This window comes from Primulina tabacum, chromosome 13, assembly GCF_025594145.1.
Source record: "Primulina tabacum isolate GXHZ01 chromosome 13, ASM2559414v2, whole genome shotgun sequence".
Taxonomy (NCBI): Eukaryota; Viridiplantae; Streptophyta; class Magnoliopsida; order Lamiales; family Gesneriaceae; genus Primulina; species Primulina tabacum.
In genome coordinates this window covers 25,524,182-25,542,581 of record NC_134562.1, presented here as the reverse complement: position 1 = coordinate 25,542,581, position 18,400 = coordinate 25,524,182, and the positions used below count along the sequence as shown (strand labels likewise).

Sequence of the window (18,400 nt, the reverse complement as noted above, 5' to 3'; positions counted from 1 at the left end):
TATATCATAATATTAATTTCTTGGTACCATTTAAATGTTAGTTTGGTTTTATCAACCATTTAAAGTGGGAACCTTGATTTAGTGTTTACAAATATATATATAGCACAATAAATACTTGACAACATTTATAAGTTTTTGTATATATTATATACTTATAAGATAATAATATATAACATAATATAAATAGGATTATTTAATATATTGGAACCATTTTATTAAGTGGATTTCAATAATGTTCGTTAATGTTAACTTTATTAAAATACCAAGAGTGGATCCTTTAATCTTAACTACTTAAATTAAAATTTCAACAATTAAAAATTACCAATTAAAGATTCAAACAACTAAAAGAAAAAATAAATAAAAAGACATTGTAGTGGACTTGTAATTACCTTAGCTTCCTCGTGGATATGATATTCGAACTCATCGAATTATACTACTTGTGGACAACCTGCTCTTGGGAGTGCAACAATCAAAGTCGCAACACCAGCTCATGTCATGAACGCTATGGCGATCGACTTTGATTCAGTCTTGACTATAAAGGAAGAAGGAGTCAAGAATGTTTTTTCTGAAACTGCAAGCAGCCGGGCTGAAACAATTTCTGGGGTTGTACTCTCAAGAAATATATCCTAAAGAGATCCAAGATCTCTATGCCAGCGGCTATGTCAATAAAGAAGGCAATATTGCAACTACTGTAAATGTTCAGTTGCTGATCATTGAAGAGGACTTCTTCTGCAACCTATTTCAACTTCCTACTGATGGGCTAGTTAACCTTTCTGAAGTCAAGGAATCTGATGTTGAAGAGATGCAAACCCTACTCTCTGCTAATGATCGAAAAATCAAAGTTTTCGATCCCAAGAAGGAACTGAAGCCATAGGTGCAACTGCTAGCAGATATTGTAGCGAAGGGGCTCTTGGCAAAGGCAGGATCCTTTGCTGCACTTACTCTGGAGAAAATTCAAGCTATGACTGCAATCATGGCTGAAAAAAAGATGAACTGGAAGAATATTATTTTCAACATCTTGAGGAACATGTTTCAGTCTTCCAAAAAATCAAAGGGCTTTGCGGTCCAGTCAGCTATTTGCTGAAAGTCAAGGTGATGGTAACTGATGATTCTGAGAAATCATCAAAACTGAAAATCTTCAATGCCAAAAATGTCCAGCCACCCAAGCAGAAACTGGATATGACTCCTGAGAAGTTTATTCAAGTGAAGAAGGAGATTGGGATGGAAGGAGCTCCCAAATCATTTAAGAAAGCTAGGTAGGAGACTCAAAAGAAGGTGCTTAAACGTAAACTGATTATAAGTGAGAGTGACTCTGAGAAGATTCCATCTCCCAAAATTTCCAAGAAACTCAGGACCAAAAAGACTAAATCAGTGATGGATGTGAGCACTATCCGATCTGATAGGATCATCCAATCTGCAGCTGATCAGCCAATCAAGGCTACTCCACTCAAAATTGTACCAGTTGATACATCAACTAATGATTAGTTACCACTGTCTGCAGTTCTCAGAAAGTCTATCACCGAATCTGGTGAAAAGAAGAAGCTTGCTGGAGTTAAAGCTTCACTTATAACTGTCACCAGACCAACTCCTCTGCCAATGGCAAGACCTAAAGGAGTAGTGATTCGAGAACAGGTGGACGCGACAAGATCAGGACTGAGCATTTCTCATGTTCTAACTGAATCTAAGGGCAAAGGGAAAGTGGTTGAAGAGTCCAGACCAACCAATACCATTCAGACGCACATTGACCTCATTTGGAAGGAAGTCAATGAATTTTCTGAAGGTAAACTCAAAACTTATGAAGAATGGATAAAGTTTATAACTGTTGTGTTTGCCAGGCAATTACGGAAGAAATCAGTTTTAAAGAAATTCATTGCCTTGGAAACACTTGTTCTGAAATTGGTAAAAGCTGCCACGGTGGTTCAAGCACTTGAGAGGAAAAAATATTTCTTTGATCAGATCCGGGCAAAGAAACTGAGTCAGTTGCTCGGTCAGCTGCGTCAGAACTACGATCCCACAAGCCCAACTGCTATTAATGATAAATCAGTTCATGACCAACTGAACTTGGACTTGTTAGCTCTGCAAATGGAAATCAAGCATTGGGAAATGGATCAAGAACTTATTATTCCAGATAATTCCCAAGATCTTTCTTCAGATGAGCTAGCTAATCAATCAGCTCAAGCAGATCAGCCATCCAAGAATCCAAGTGCAGGCTCTGCTGAACAGATTACTGATTCTTTTTCTAAAGATACATCAAAGCCAACTAATGTTCCTCAGTCTTCAACTGTTGAAGCTGCACTCTACACAGACGCTGAATTATCATTGGCCAACATTGACAAAGTAATAAAATCAGTTGCCTTTGGTGTTCAACTATCCACTATTGAAGCAGTTGAAGAGTTGTTATCAACTGAAGAACCAGTTTTTCAAGACCCAGATTAACCTCCTGAAGAACCAGTTCAGTTGCCCTCCACAACTGAACAAGAAATTTTCAGACTTGAATAACCAGTTCAGTTGCCCTCCACAACTGAACAAGAGATTTTGACAACTGAAGAGCCAGTTCAGTATGTTATCATAACTGAACAAGAAGTTTTGGAACCAACTGAAGACGCTCAGCTGCACTCAGTTGCAACTGAAGAAGTGCCAGCTGATCAGCCTATTATCATTCAGCCAACCGAACATCAGTTGAGCACTCTATCCCAGAAATAACTGTTGTCTCAACTGATCATCCACTTGAAGCATCATCAAACCCTGCTACTGATCCAACTTCTCCTCCACAACCTCAACAGGAAGTCTTACCAGAAGAGACTTCAGAAATGATCAATACTACAACTGAACCAACTGACCTGGCACTGGTCATTTTCAATGAAGAAAATAGAGAGCAACAAGAAACTTACGGAGCCATGTCTCCAGGAATTACAATAGAAACTGAGTCTTTGTTCGAAGAAATTACAACTATTCAGAACAACCTCGTCGGTATTATGACTTCCATTTCTGACATCCAATCAACACAGTTCTTGCACACTATGAGGATTGATTCTATTAAGGAAAATACCATGGGTAAACTGCAGCAAATCCAGAAGGATGTTTCTTCTTTATTCTTTCAGATGGAAGAGCTCCGCAAAGACAGAGTTTCAACTGAGAGTCATTTCCAGACGCAAGCATTATTGACATTACGTCAAGACTATCTGGAAAGTACTGTTTCAAAACGAATTGATTTACTCCAACATATCCTAATGAATGCAGTTTCCAATCTATCTTCAGATGTGCGGAATTTGTCAAGAAAAGTTGATGAGTTAGACAAAAAGGGGGAAACATGAGAAATAAAAGATGAGAAAGGGGAAGACAAAGGAAAGACGAAGAAATAAAGATCAGTTGAAGACTTTAGCAGGAATTCTTTTATTCTTTGTACGAATCTGTACATTAGAAGAATTATTTTATCTACAATGAGTTCGAAGAATAGTTTTTTAGTTCAGTTGATCAGTTCATACTTTACAAGTTTTGTCAAACATGAAAAAGGGAGAAATTGTTGGAAACTTAATTTCGACCGTTTGACAAACTAAGTGATTAATTTATTGGACTAACTGATCAAGTAAATTGTAGTAACTGAACTACACAAATCAACTGATAGTTGCATAACTGAAGATTAATGCGCAGTTTATCGAAGGCAACTGTTTTGGGAAATCACCGAAGCGATGCGAACCAAGATGATAATGTAGTACCCAAAAATGCGGAATAAAAATAACCAACAAGAACACAAAGATTTACGTGGTTCACCCAATATAGGCTACGTCCACGGAGCTACTGCAACTTTTATAACTGGAAGAAATATTACAACAAGTGTATACACCAATATACTCAATATTTCTCACTCCCAAATCCGAGTATACCGAGAAAATAATTTCTCTAACTCACACAAGAGAATTCCCGCACTCAAGAAAAAATACACTCTTTTTTCTATATGCTCTCTTTTTATCAAAGCTAAAAAGCTTTTGATTTTGGGATACAATAACTGAAAGAATTGAGCTCTATACATAACCAATTCCCTCATTTAGTTTTGTAAATTCTTTCGATGTGGGATACGTTTTTTTTTTATTATTTAATTTAATGTGGGTCCCACCCCATTAAATTCTTACCTAAAAATTCTCCCACTTGAAGAATTGATTCCAATCACGTCTTCACACCATCAGTGCAGCAGCTCATACCTCCTTTGTTAGTCCAGGAGACCAACTGAAGTCAAACACAACTTCAGTTTTTCAATGATAACAGCCTTCGTGAGCATATCAGTTGGATTATTGCTTCCAGGAATCTTCTCAAGCTTCAAGACTCCATTCATCCGATCTCTAAGGATCCTCATTCCAAGGATTTGTTTTGTAGCACCCAAATCCTTCAAAGCAAATTCCTTTGATAACTCTTTCTCAAGTTTATCAATCTCCTCCAGACAAGCTCCTGCTATCAACATATCATCTATATATATCATTAGTATGATATAATAACCATCAAGCTTCACATAACAATAGTGATCAGCCTGATACCTCCGAAAACCATCATTATTCGTTACACCATCAAACTTCTTGTACCACTGTCTTGGAGCTTGTTTGAGACCATACAAACTCTTCTGAAGTTTGCACATCATTTTCTCTTTCCCTCGTACTTCAAATCCCTGTGATTGATTTATTTCTTCATCTAGCTCACTATGAAGAAATGTCGTCTTTACATCTAACTGTTCCAGATGTAAATCTTCTTTTACCATCAATCCAAGTACTGTCCTGATAGTAGTTAACTTTACCACCAGAGAGAAAATAGCAGTGTAACCAATGACTTTCTTTTCACCTTTTACAACAAGTATTTCTTTGTACCGTTTGCTACCGTCATGTTCTAACCGGTACTCCCACTTGCTATGTAAAACCTTTTTACCTTCAGGAAGTTCTGACAACTCTCACATATGATTGGATGACAGTAAATCCATCACATCTTCAATGACTAACTCCCACTGTTTCAAGGACTCATAAACATCCGATTTATTTTTCACAAAAAAAACCCAAAATTTCATGCTCGAATCGTCAACAGTAGTGCCATAATATCTTGAGTGATCTCCAAGGGATGTCACAGAAGATGATCCACATACATCAGTATGTACCAGCTCCAAATCATCTGATTTCGGTTTTCTAACCTCTTTTGAAAACCTCACCTTTTTCCGCTTTCCAAAAAATACAGCTTCACACAGCTTGTGTTCAACGATCTTTAATTCCGGTAGCTTTCCGTTTGAAACAATCATTTTCACTCCCTTCTCACTCGTATCCCCAAGCCTACTATGCCATAGACTTGAATTAGCTCCAGCATCCACAGCCGCTAATTTATTTCTCAAACTGGAAGTCATATAAAGTGATCAAGTTTTCTTTCCCCGAGCAACAATCATGGCTCCCTTTTTCACTTTCCAGGAACCATCACCAAAGATCACCTATGACCTTCGTCGTCAAGCTGTCCCACTGAAATCAGAATGTGTGTCAACTTTGGTACATGCCTTACTTTGTTGATTTTCCAAACAGATCCATTTGTCATCTTCATCCGAATATCACTCATACCAATTATTTCCAAAGGTTTTCCATCAGCATGGAAAACAATTCCGTAATCTCCCGCAATATAATTATCGAATACATCACGATTACCAGTGGTATGAAACGAAGCTCCCGAGTCCATAACCCAAGAATCAACCGGGATTTCCATGTATAGTAATAGAGCATCATGTACCTCCTCAGTAACAACATTAGCGTTGTTCTTTGTTGATTTGCAATTCTTTTTCATGTGACCAGTCTCACCACAGCTCCAGCACTTCACATTCTTTTCAAATGTGTTATTGTCTTTACCATTTCTTGACTTGGATCTACCATGCCATTGGTTAAAACTCTTTTCGCCACTCCTGCCCCTTCCTCTATTCTCGAGATTTAGAGCAGATCTCGATGATGTTCTGCAAAGGCCCTAGAACTTCTTGCTTGAAAATTTACGGAAAATTAAAAATTTTCTTTTTAAAAGAACTTAAGTGGCCTCATTCATAAAATCACTGGTGAAACAAGTTCAATATTTCAAAATATTGCAGCGGAAGAAAATAAAGTTTGCCAAAAATCACAATTTAAAAAAAATATCCAACGACTGATAAAATGTTTGCGGAATAAAATAACAACTGTTGCTCTGAGGTCCTCGGGTGCCACTACTGCCGACCCAAGCTGGCTCACTGGTCCCCGCCCTCGGCCCTGGCCTCATCAGTACCTACAACAATCAAGTCTAGTGAGCCTAAAGACTCAGAATACATATATCGCAGGTAACGAGTAAAAATCTGAATTAAAATATGCATGAGTTAACATATCCTGTCCTGAGGCATGCTGAAAATAATCTGTACTGAGCAATTATAATACGTGCATAACTGAACTGATAATCACAGAAAAAAATGTTTGCTCCTTGGAGCCTGTACTGAAGTAACTGATAAAATTTTCTGTTGGGATTATGTTTTACGCCTGTGGCCACTGCACTAAGCTGAACTGATCGGTAACTGGCTACCGGGGAGGCTGAAACTGAATTGAGCTGGCCGGTCACTGGCGATCGGGTGGTACCATACTGAACTGATCGGTCACTGACGACCGTATAAAATAACACTCCCACATAGTGAATGAACCACAAGCCATATCGCATAAATCTAAAAAATAATCATTTTCTATTTAATGCACGTAAAATAATTAACTAGCATAATGAAAATGTCTCGTAATTTTACCAACTGGATTGGATTGGATCGTCCCCAGGCTCGCTGCAACCTAACTGTGCTATGAAAAATATGCAATAGCTTAAACATGACCAACTACGCAATTTACGTTCAAAAGATGCGACTATGATGCCTAATGACTTCGCATTTAATCATGACTCCGAGCCAACCTGAACCGACACCGAACCGACGTATAGTCATGATTAAAATACGCTGAAAAATCATAAAATAATGCTCCTAAAATGATAGGGTCGAAATCTAGGTGGTATGGAGGCCAAAACACGAAACGCTCTTTCGAGAGTCAATTTGGCACATCGCACCGTAAATTCTCGTACGACCTCAAAAATGATCCAAATGACAAACGGTCGAAAACATGACCTTCCTAACTCAATGAGGCACTGTCCAGTCCAAGGCCATGGGCTAAAATCCAAACAAGAACTCGAACGAGCCACCGAACCGACACAGCAACTTGCTGTAATTTTCCAGCAGCTGCAACCTTGCTTGCATCGCGTCGTTTGCGAGACTTTTGGCCATTGGGGCTTGAACCACCGACCAAATCCTCTCCACAACGTCCCAAGGAATTATTTGAACCATGGATAAGGGCTTTTGGCCAGCCATAGTTCGCACCATTCCAGCAACAACCGAAAACTCATACCGAGAATGCTTTTGTATGCGTGTGTAGTGTGTTGCTTCGATTGATGTCTCGTGTCGTTCCAGTGGCCATTTGATTGACCATGGCACGATCTAGACATCTAGGGGCATGGTATGAACCGTGGCTATGGGCCATAGGCCAACCAAGATCCACATCAAACCACACAATTCGAAAAACATGATGCTGTCAAAAGAAGGGAAACCGAGAGGGGAGGGGCTGTTCTTGTTGTTTATTTAAAAACCGATGAGCCATGGACCAAGCCACCAAAATGGAGACTTAGTCACGTCTTAGACATGCTAGGGAAGTGATCCAACCATGGCTAAGAGCCCTTAGGGCAGCCAAGATCAGATCCAACACCTTGACATAAAAACTGAAATTTTCGAACACATGAGAAGCAATGGGAAAGTTGCTGTCATTCTAAATTTCCAGCAAGCATGGGGTTAAACCAATGGAAAAACGTGGTCCTAATGCATCCTATTACATGTATACAGGTCGCCTTGTGAGCCTGGAATCGAACCAATCACCTGAAACAATAAAACTCAGAAAAACGGGAAGCTTGTCATGAAAGGGCCGAAATCTGCATGCATTAATTTTCTGAAAATTCTATGATGTATTTCGGTTTTTGCATGATAAAACATGATCATGTACTGAAAAATAATTGATAATATGACTTGATTGAGGTTTGAAAGAAATCTAGACATGCCTGGTTTCGTTTCGAAAGAAAACGAACGAAAAGACGACGACGCGGCACGGAGGAGATGGAGCGCTTCTTTCCTTTCCTCTTCTACTCGATTTTTCTCCCTTCGCTTAGCTATGAGTCCCACGGTTTTCCTCTCTCAAAAACACTCTGAATTTCGTGACTAAGGGAGGGGATATGATGGTTAGGGGAGTGAGGGAGATGGGTGCAAAATATAGGGAAAGAATCAAGACCAAGTCTCCATTTTTTTGAATTTTGAATTGTGGTTTGCTATCAATTCTACTTGGAGGGATTATGGTGGTGCAATGACCGATTCTACATGCTCATCTAGACTAGGATAATGTTCTAACATTAATTAATTACATGGTGCTCCCAAAAATCCTAGATTTATCCTACTAATTACATGCAAAGAAATGGTCAAAGTTGATGAGTTGGCAATTGAATCCTCTAGTAACCAAGGGGTGGCCGAAATCTACTAATAAAATGAATGTGGAGTGTTGTTTATTTACTAAATTAATAACTCTAAAAAGCCTCACTAATCCTTTAATTAATTTATTGAATAAATCCTTAATTAAGTAACTCAAATGAGCTTATTTTCTACTCACCTCAAGTTGCATAAATAAATCCCCAAATCTCCTTATTAACTTAAATTAACTTACTTGCTAGCTAAATTAACTTCTGGAAATATTTCTCGAATCTTAAATTCTATCTCCAAACTCCGACTCCAGTCCGGCCTCACTGAAAATAACTGAAATGCTAAAAATCAAACTACTGAACTGAGATAATAAAATAATTAACTTCAAAGAAATGCATTTAAAATAATCATGCAATGAAGTCAATTAAATTTAAAAAAATCTAGAATTATGCATGGCTTATACGTAAACTGATTTACGGGTTCTACATGTTCCTTCACCCGAATCCATCCTGCGAACTTCTTCAGCAAGAATTTGATCTCTGACATCATTGAATTGTAGCTTTTTTTTTCCAACAGAGTTGCTAACCGCTGCCCGCAAAGGTTCCCAATTGTCTGGTAAAGACGCCAAAAGAATAAGTGCCTGAATCTCATCATCAAATTTAATTTCAACAGATGTTAGCTGTGAAACAATCGTGTTGAATTCATTGATGTGTTTAGCCACCGATGCATCTTCTTTCATCTTCAAGTTAAATAACTTCTTCATGAGATGTACTTTATTATTTGCCGATGGCTTTTCGTACATGTCCGACAAAATGGACATCATCTCCTCCGTTGTTTTTGCCTCCGCCACGTTATGTGCCACGTTCTTCGTTAGGGTCAATCGTATTACACCTAACACTTGTCGGTCAAGAAGCTTCCAGTCATCATCCTCCATCTTTTTTGGTTTCTTTTCTGATAGAGGTTGATGCAACTTCTTGCTATACAAATAATCAATTATCTGTAACCGCCAGAACGAAAAATCTGTTCCATCGAACTTGTTGATTCCCGGTCCCGATCCATCATCCCCAGCCATCACTTCTCTAGCCTTAGCAAAAAATCTAAAAAATCTTTTCTGATGTGGAAGATCAGACAAAGCTGCAACCACAAAGCATACTCAGAATTCTTAAGAATTTTCACAACAAGGCTCTGATACCAATTGTTGGGAGATTACACCGAAGCGATGCCAACCAAGATGATAATATAGTACCCAAAAATGCGGAATAAAAATAACCAACAAGAACACAAAGATTTACGTGGTTCACCCAATATAGGCTACGTCCACGGAGCTACTGCAACTTTTATAACCGAAAGAAATATTACAACAAGTGTATACACCAATACACTCAATATTTCTCACTCCCAAACCCGATTATACCGAGAAAATAATTTCTCTTAGTCACACAAGAGAATTCTCGCACTCAAAAAAAAATACACTCTTTTTTTCTATGCGCTCTCTTTTTATCAAAGCTAAAAAGCTTTTGATTTTGGGATACAATAACTGAAAGAATTGAGCTTTATTTATAACCAATTCTCTCATTTAGTTTTGTAAATTCTTTCGATGTGGGATACGTTTTTTTATTATTATTTAATTTAATGTGGGTCCCACCCCATTAAATTCTTACCTAAAAAACTGAAACCAGCTGAACTGAACTATCGAAAACAACTGACTGATCAGTTGACATATTCAGTTGTGAGCTTATCAGCTGATCATTCAGCTGTACAGGTCATCAGTTGAAAAGGCCATTCAACCGACAACAGTACAAAGCAGACTACAACTTGTAGTGGAACGCCGCATTTCAGAGCTTACAGTGTACGATTGTCAGAAGAATATTGACGTGGCAATCAACGGATATATTGATTCAAATTATATTTAATGTTACCGTTGAAGGGAAGCCTATAAATAAGTGAGAAGAGTAGTTTAGCAAACTAACAATCGATCTATCTATTCTCAAGCTTGGTGTTACCCTGCTGAATTTATAGCTCTTACTCAAGAATCGATTAGCTCAAATTATCTGATTTATCTGTAGCATTTGAGGCTACCTTTCGAGCTTACAAGCACAAATCATTGTATTGTTTATTTGATCTTAACTAGATCAGTTGTGCTAAGTTCAGTCGAAGAACTGAGAGATATTTAAATAAACTAAGAGTTTCAGTTTTGGCAGTGTTAAGTCCAAATTGAAGTGGGTCTGTACAATCTTTGTATCGATCAAAGTCTTTTAGTGTATATCCTATCCTTGTGATAGAATGGGTGACGTAGGAGTTATTTCATTCTCCGAACATCCATAAATCTTCGTGTTATTACTTCAGTTATTTATTCTATCTTTCAGTCAATTTATTTCCGCAAATGTTATCAGTTAAACTGATTGTCATTGACTGAAAAGATTCCTAGTTTCAGTTTGTCACAAAACTGACACTTCATTCGAAAAGATTCAAAAATCTTGAGTGTTTATTCAACCCCCCTTCTAAACACTTCTCAACCTATCAACCGATCCTAACACATCGGTGTTAATATTCTTAGAACACGAGCTATTGCAGCTCATTGGAGAATATTTTCTTTGAAGCATCCGAAAGATACTCAGCAAACGGTCCTTCAATCTTAGAGAATACATAGTGGCATCACACGTGCAACTAGAGAAGCCTTTCTCTCTAAAGCACACATCTTATTTTGGCTAGAGACTGCGTGCACTCTTATTTTTTCATATCACACATGATATCCACACCTTTAGATGAGCAGTGAATTCTCGACTAGAATGAACTGGCTCCTATATGTTTCATAATTATACCCGATCTTACTACTTGATACCTCTCACGGAGCTAGTAAGCAATTCAACTTATAGAGTTTCAGTGTTGTCTATGGTCATAAAGACTAATGATGTACAACTATATCCACTGACTTAGTCTGCAACACACGGTAGATACAACCTGACTAAATTCTGATCTAAAGTTATAAGATTTAGTACTTTACTTTATAAAAGAATGATAGGCTTGGAAAAATGAAAGATAAATAAAATAAAATCGGAGGTAAAATGGAAATTTGGACTAAAGCAAGTTAATTTTCTAAAACAAAAGGAACTTTCTTAAGACATTAAAAAGAAAGAGGACTAAATTAAGAATTGACTAAACATTGAGGCCCAAATTGTGTATTACCCCTCATATGGACAAATAATCACTATTTGTCCAAGTTTACTACACTGCTTCCTTGATGCATTTTGGTAATAATACTATCCTTGCGAAACCTGGTGATGTGGTATAGATTAAGGCAAGAGCCATAAATTCATATTGTAACTTGATATCCTTAGGATGGACGTTGGGTTTCATCCACATTTTTGGATATTTTCCTGCTACATGAACCAGACTTGTGCTCATGTTAATTTTTTATCTAGCTTTTAATTTCTCCCAATTCTTTTGATATATCTGAGATGGATAAATTTTAGACTCGTTAGTAACAACCTTATATTATATTTGTCAATTTGAGATCTACATTCTCGGATTGAGAGATTGACTTGATGCTTCGAGATAGGAACCTGAAGCCTCTAATTTTTCTCGGGTCGACCCATCCAAAAATGATCTCGACTTAGTACTTGTGCTAGGAATACTCAAATCACTTCTCAAGGTATAGATCCTTGTAATCGGAAAATCTCTTTTCCAGAAGCCAATGGTATCTAGATATCCTGGAGGATAAGATTTTGCAATACATACCACAACTGAGCGTAGGCCTATAAACATCATTTGATTCAATCAGAGGTTGAGATATCAACTTGTTGTAGCCTACCTACAACTTCTGCATTTAGGACAAGCTTGTTGAACTCTTTTTGAAGCATTTTAAGGTGCTCCCTCAAACGCCTCTACATTTTCATGATTACATCGATATCAAAGATGTTCATCTCTTTTTAGAAAATATTCAAAAATATTTTCATGAGGTCTAACAATATCAAAATTATAATTTTGACATCATAAAACTTTTCATCTTAATAATCTAGCATTCTCGAATTTATTTTCAAATTTATTTTTCAAGAAAGCTTTAACTTGTGTATTATCAATTTTAATAAGAATTTATCATCACGTAAGAATAATGACCATTTTTACTGTGCATACTATGGTTTCTGCATCGGAGAATAATCTGCTGCAGCATTGCATGATTGTTCTCCTTTTAGTGTGAGCTTTGAAAGAACTATTCGCCAATGATCAATAGCATTTGTGTATCATATCATCTTTATCTTTGGGGATAGCCATTTTTTAGAGGTTTTTGCAAATCTCTATTAGTTAGTTAAGGCTTTTAGTATGTTCTTATCTCCATATAATTCTTGCATTTTCTTTAATATTGAAATAAAAAAATTTTCCTTTCTTGCTAGATTTTTAATGAAAATTCGGATTTGCAAATTTAATTCAGATAAAATCTCTAAATGTTTAGCATGTTCATCTATATTTTTATATGTGATTAAATGTTATTGATATAGACAAACATAAAATCAAGATAATATTTGAACATATTATCCATTTTTCTTTGAAATATCTAAGGTGCATTGGTTAATCTCATTGGAAATAATTTCCAAATATAATGACATCGAGGTATAGATAAAGCCATAAATATCTTATTTTCTTCCTCCATTCGGACATGATAAATACAAGACTTAATTCAAATTTAGATAATATTTTAACGTTGCTCACACAATTGCTCAAATGATCTCTACTACGTATAAAATACTCATTAAATTCTAAGATATTCTTATTTTTTTGATAATTACTAAAATGAGTTTGTTCTTTTTTATCTCACTGTGATTTCTTACCAGAAAACACAGGCTACTGTATGTTGATATTCTTTATTTGATTAAATCAAGATCCAAATATTCCTTGATAAAAATTTGCATATTCTTCTGATCGACGATGTTCATTGTGTTAGTTTTCATATGATGAACTCAAACTCTTTTTCATCATTTACTTCAAGATTAGCTTAGAGAAAGTTCCTTTCTCACTATACCAAGGGGTTCTTATTGTAGCTTTCTTTAAGATTTTTCTTGATATTTTCTAAGGATTCCTTGGATTCAATCGCTACATCTTTTTGTTGTAAATCTATTTTGGAGAATTCCTTCTCTCTTCGTTGGAGATCTTGTTATGTTCTTATTTTGAGCATAGTTTTTCCAAACCTTCTAGAGTCTTCATTTTTTGGAGTAAAAGTTTTTCTTCATTACCACACTTACTATGAAATTGGATCGACGTGTTTATGTAAAATGCTTCTTTTAGTCATTGCACCATATTTTGTGATCACGTGGTGTTGTGAACACTAATCTTTATAATCAATCATCTAACACAAATCTCATTCCGTTCTCAAGTCGTTCAAGGGTCTGTGTTCCTCGAGAAACTCTAATATAAGAACTAGTTGATCATGTTCTTTTCCCGAAATTCTTTAATATGAACTTTCAAGTCACTGATGTTTATTATCCATTGGTACGTTCCTATTATAGATCGTTCCAAATGTTATATGGTACTGAAATTGAACTGATTTCTCTTACTTATAATATCAAATACTATTTCAATTTATCTCCATCCTTCTGGGAATCTAAGCTTTCCTCTTGTTGAAAAGATTTTTTTTTGTTTTGATTGGGTTTCTTGGATAGATGTTTTTTTCCCACCTATACTTTTGAGTTTATCTATATTGAAAGATAGTCTTTTTGGTTCTATAATAAAACTCCATTTTCTTTCTAGAGTTGACTTGTCTTTGATCTGAATATTCGTTTCATCTATTAATGAAAACTCGATTCTTTCTGAAAAAATTGCATGAGCAACTTTCTCAAATATTTTTGTATTTCAATAAACTAATTTCTAATAAAAAATCTAAATGATATGTATTAAACAGAGCATATGAAACTTGATAGATAATAGAATATGATATGTTACCTTATTTCATCAACTTTTTTCTTTGAAGTTTTGATTTAATATCAAAGCTCGACTGAAATCTCGAGCTGTCAGGTTGTAGGCAAATCTAACGTCAATCTATGTGAGAACAAAATTTGGACTTACATCTATTACTATACTTGACATAATCCATTACATAATCCATTTGTTAGATTTATTCTTAACCAAAAATATCTATCAGACACCATTTCCAATTTTACCATCCCATCCCTCATTTCACTCACAAAACTTCTCCCTTCCACTCAGATTTCAGAGAAGAAAACCACCTACTCCAGTTATTAAATGCACATATATATTACGTATAAAAATATAAGTTGGTGTACAACATTCGCTAGTTATAATTAAAATTCTGACGGGGAATTTATGTCTTAATAAAATTATATTCAACATGGGAGTTTGTCGCGTTACATATTATCATGGTTCTAAATGTATCTCAAATAAGGAGTTTAATAGAAAGTGTGCAAAAACTTTTGTCCACACTTGTGAGTTGTGACCATTTTCTCTGGACTCAAATGGAGGCCTAAGAATATGGCTTGCAAAGATCCGACTGGCATTAATACCCATCAAACCTTAAAAATAGACACAAACATTACATTGCAACTTCTTACTTTTGGGAAACATTTGGTGTGACAACCCACTATTGTCGGAATTTGAAAATGGCGAACGCGACGTGAATATTACCATTATCACTGATCAGAAGACTTCTAACATATTTGCAATCAATTTTGGGCGTTTAAATGATGAGTAAAAATTGAGATTTCGGGATTCTAATTTCCAAAGTTTATCATAAATTTCAACTCAAGCATGAGGAAACCGCTGAATGAATATAAGCCGAGCTGAATACTGTCTCAACCATGAGTTATGGTCTGGAAGGATCAAGAACAAAAACGAACCCGAACAAGCTGATGATTATTTGTGTTAAACTCGACAAACTAGGACCACTTTATTCATGTGCTCGTGTGTATCGATATAGTTTCTTGGCCTAGACTCATTTGGAAATGTATCATGACATAAAACTCAATTTTCAAGCTAAAAATATAATCCGACTAGACAGCCCTCTGCTCGAGCTCCACTCCCACCTCTAGTCCTCCCCTACTTCGACATAATTAAGAATTCAAACACTATTTTTGTTGAGAAAAGATAAAAATCTGTAACAATGTCAGTCCTATACTCCAGGGTTAATTCTTCTCTATTTGCAGAGAAGGGGGGTTGATAAAACTTCATCAATAGAAACATATTGTCATGTCATTCGCAGGATACTTCAAATCCAACAACATAAACTTAGTTTTAAAAAAATAAAAACTTAAACCCATGCAGCAAAACATAGGACATGCTCACCATCAAACACTTATCACAGAGCTTTATGTAGCACTTGTAAAGACGTTTTTTTTCCACTAGTCATTCGTCTAGCATCATGTCAATTGTTGATACGGACACTTGGCCAGATTAACCACGGCCGACGTTGATATAAGGGTTTTACAATGGAACCAGTAAAGACCCATTCCCAACGCTCAATATCGTAAACAACACACAAGTGAAGGCAAAAAACTCCCATTCAGCAAGATGATAATTGAACAAAGGACATAGAAAGTTCAAACTTTATAAATATGATATCATAAATTAAGGCCGCAGCCAGTCACAAAATTAGGACATTCCTTCAAAATAATCGACCTACGAATTTGATGCAAAAAAGCACCTAAAAATTCCCCCCACAGACAAACATAAATACAAATAAGTTAGCTAATCTAAAATCCATTCCTCAAATCACCATAACTAAAAGAATCTACCTCCACCTCAGTCCCTGCTTTAGTCTTGATGGTGATGCCTTCCACACCAGCTACAATCACCGAGGTAGCCAATCCGATGAACATGCCGTGCTCTACTATCCCCGGAAGCCTCAAAATTGCATCACTGGCTTCATTCAAGTTTCCAATATCTCTCTCAAAGTACAAGTCAATAACAAAATTCCCATTATCAGTCACCGAAGGCTTGCCATTCTCCACACTCATCCTGAGCTCCCCTACGCAACCCGCACAGGCGAACATGTCAACAAGCCTTCTCAAAGAATGATTCCAACAAAAAGGAATGACCTCTACTGGCATAGCCAACCCACTACCGCCTACATGCTTCACCAATTTCGACTCATCGACAATAACAATGAATTTCTTGCTTACAGATTCCACCATTTTCTCCCTCAGCAAGGATCCCCCACGCCCCTTAACCAAATTCAACCCAGGGTCTACCTCGTCGGCACCATCGATGGCTAAATCCACAAAGGGGTGAGAATCAAGATCTGATAAAGGGATCCCCAACGAAATTGCCTGATCATAAGTCTTCGTCGAAGTGGGGATACCCACAATATCTTTAAGCTTCCCCTGGCGCATAAGATCCGCGATACGATCCACAGCGTGCTTCGCGGTGGAGCCGGTTCCTAGGCCAACCACCATGCCTGATTTCACATGCTCCACGGCTTTATAAGCCGCGATTTTCTTCAAATCATCCTGAGTTAGGGAGACGGAAGCCGGAGACACGGTGGATGACCCCATTAGAGTAGGAGGCTCGACCGCTGTGTGGGTTTCGGACACCAAGAAACGTGGGTAAGCTACGGCCATCGCAAGAACCTAAATAAATCCCAAGATACACAGACCCCACGCAGGAAAATATCAAAAAATTAAAAAAAACAAAAAAAAAAGAAGAAGAAGAAGAAAAAGAAAGAAACCCTTTTAGAATAATTGGGGGGTGGGGGAATATAATTGAATGTCTAGGACATTTTCACAGAAACAAATTCATTAACGATGATCATACACCGCTTGTGTAGAATGATTCTGTTGCAAAATAGGAGATATGGATGAAAGATGGGTGGCTCTGTAAAAATATAATAATAAATAAATAAACGTGAAGAAATGGACAAAAATCGAAACTAAAGAGGATTGTGTGGTCCGGAGAATGGGGGGAGTACCACTTTCTTGAAATTGCTTGTGGTGATATTTGTAATTAGGGTTTGCAGGGAATTTATAGATCAGAAAATTGTGGGGAAACGCGGAGGAAGAGAGAAAAAAGTGGGGCGTGATATTGGTGAAGTTTAGGGTTAAAACCGGAATTTCAAAGAAGTTCTACTATTGGCGGTTACCCTTCCATTCCATGCTTTCAGCAATTACTCGGAAAGCACAGACCCATAAAATTAACGGTAAATTTAAGAAAAATGCATCTGTCAATATTTCAATTAAGATTCAGTATCTAGATATATTTTTTTAGGAATCAGTACCTGAAAAATATATAATTTTAGTTTTAACCCTTATAAGACAAAATTTACATTTTTATCCTTTATATTATTTAAATAAATATATTATTTTATTCACAAACGTAATGTCTTTTTTATTTAAAATATAATTTTTAAAAAATATTGTTTCTCAATTATCATGGAATAAAAGTAAATACTTATTTTGACATACAAAGTACTTATTATGGGGTTTCAGATACTTGATTTCGCTCTTTGAATACTCCAAATATATAAGAAAATACTGTATTTTCGAGCATTGATCATAAATTCAGTCATTGTTGGTCTTTTAATGAAAAATACATTAGGATGACTTATTCATGTCATTTTATTTTTTAAAAGAAAAACATAGGTCATCACTCATCATGAAATAAGATTAAATATTTATTTTGACCTACAAAATACCTATTTTGGAGTTCCAAATGTTTGATTTGACTCTATAAATACTCCAAATGTTAAGAAAATACTGGATCTTCGAGCTATCACAATAAATTCAATAATTGTTGGTCTTTTAATTGAAAATGCATTAAGATGACTTATTCATGTCATCTAATTTTTGAAAAAACACAGTTTCTCACTCATTGTTGAATTAGAAAAAAGTACTTATTTTGATCGATAAAATACCTATTTTGGGGTTCCAAATATTTGATTTGGCTATT

General features: G+C 36.3%; 1 protein-coding gene across 1 annotated transcript; it reads right to left on the bottom strand.

The window, feature by feature from the left end:
* Positions 1-16,048: 16,048 nt before the first annotated feature.
* Positions 16,049-17,461, bottom strand: LOC142522668 (putative ribose-5-phosphate isomerase 1). Its single transcript, XM_075626190.1, has one exon. It carries the CDS (start codon positions 17,074-17,076, stop codon positions 16,210-16,212), a length of 867 nt encoding a protein of 288 aa, XP_075482305.1. The 5' UTR covers positions 17,077-17,461; the 3' UTR covers positions 16,049-16,209.
* Between the last annotated feature and the right edge of the window lie 939 nt (positions 17,462-18,400).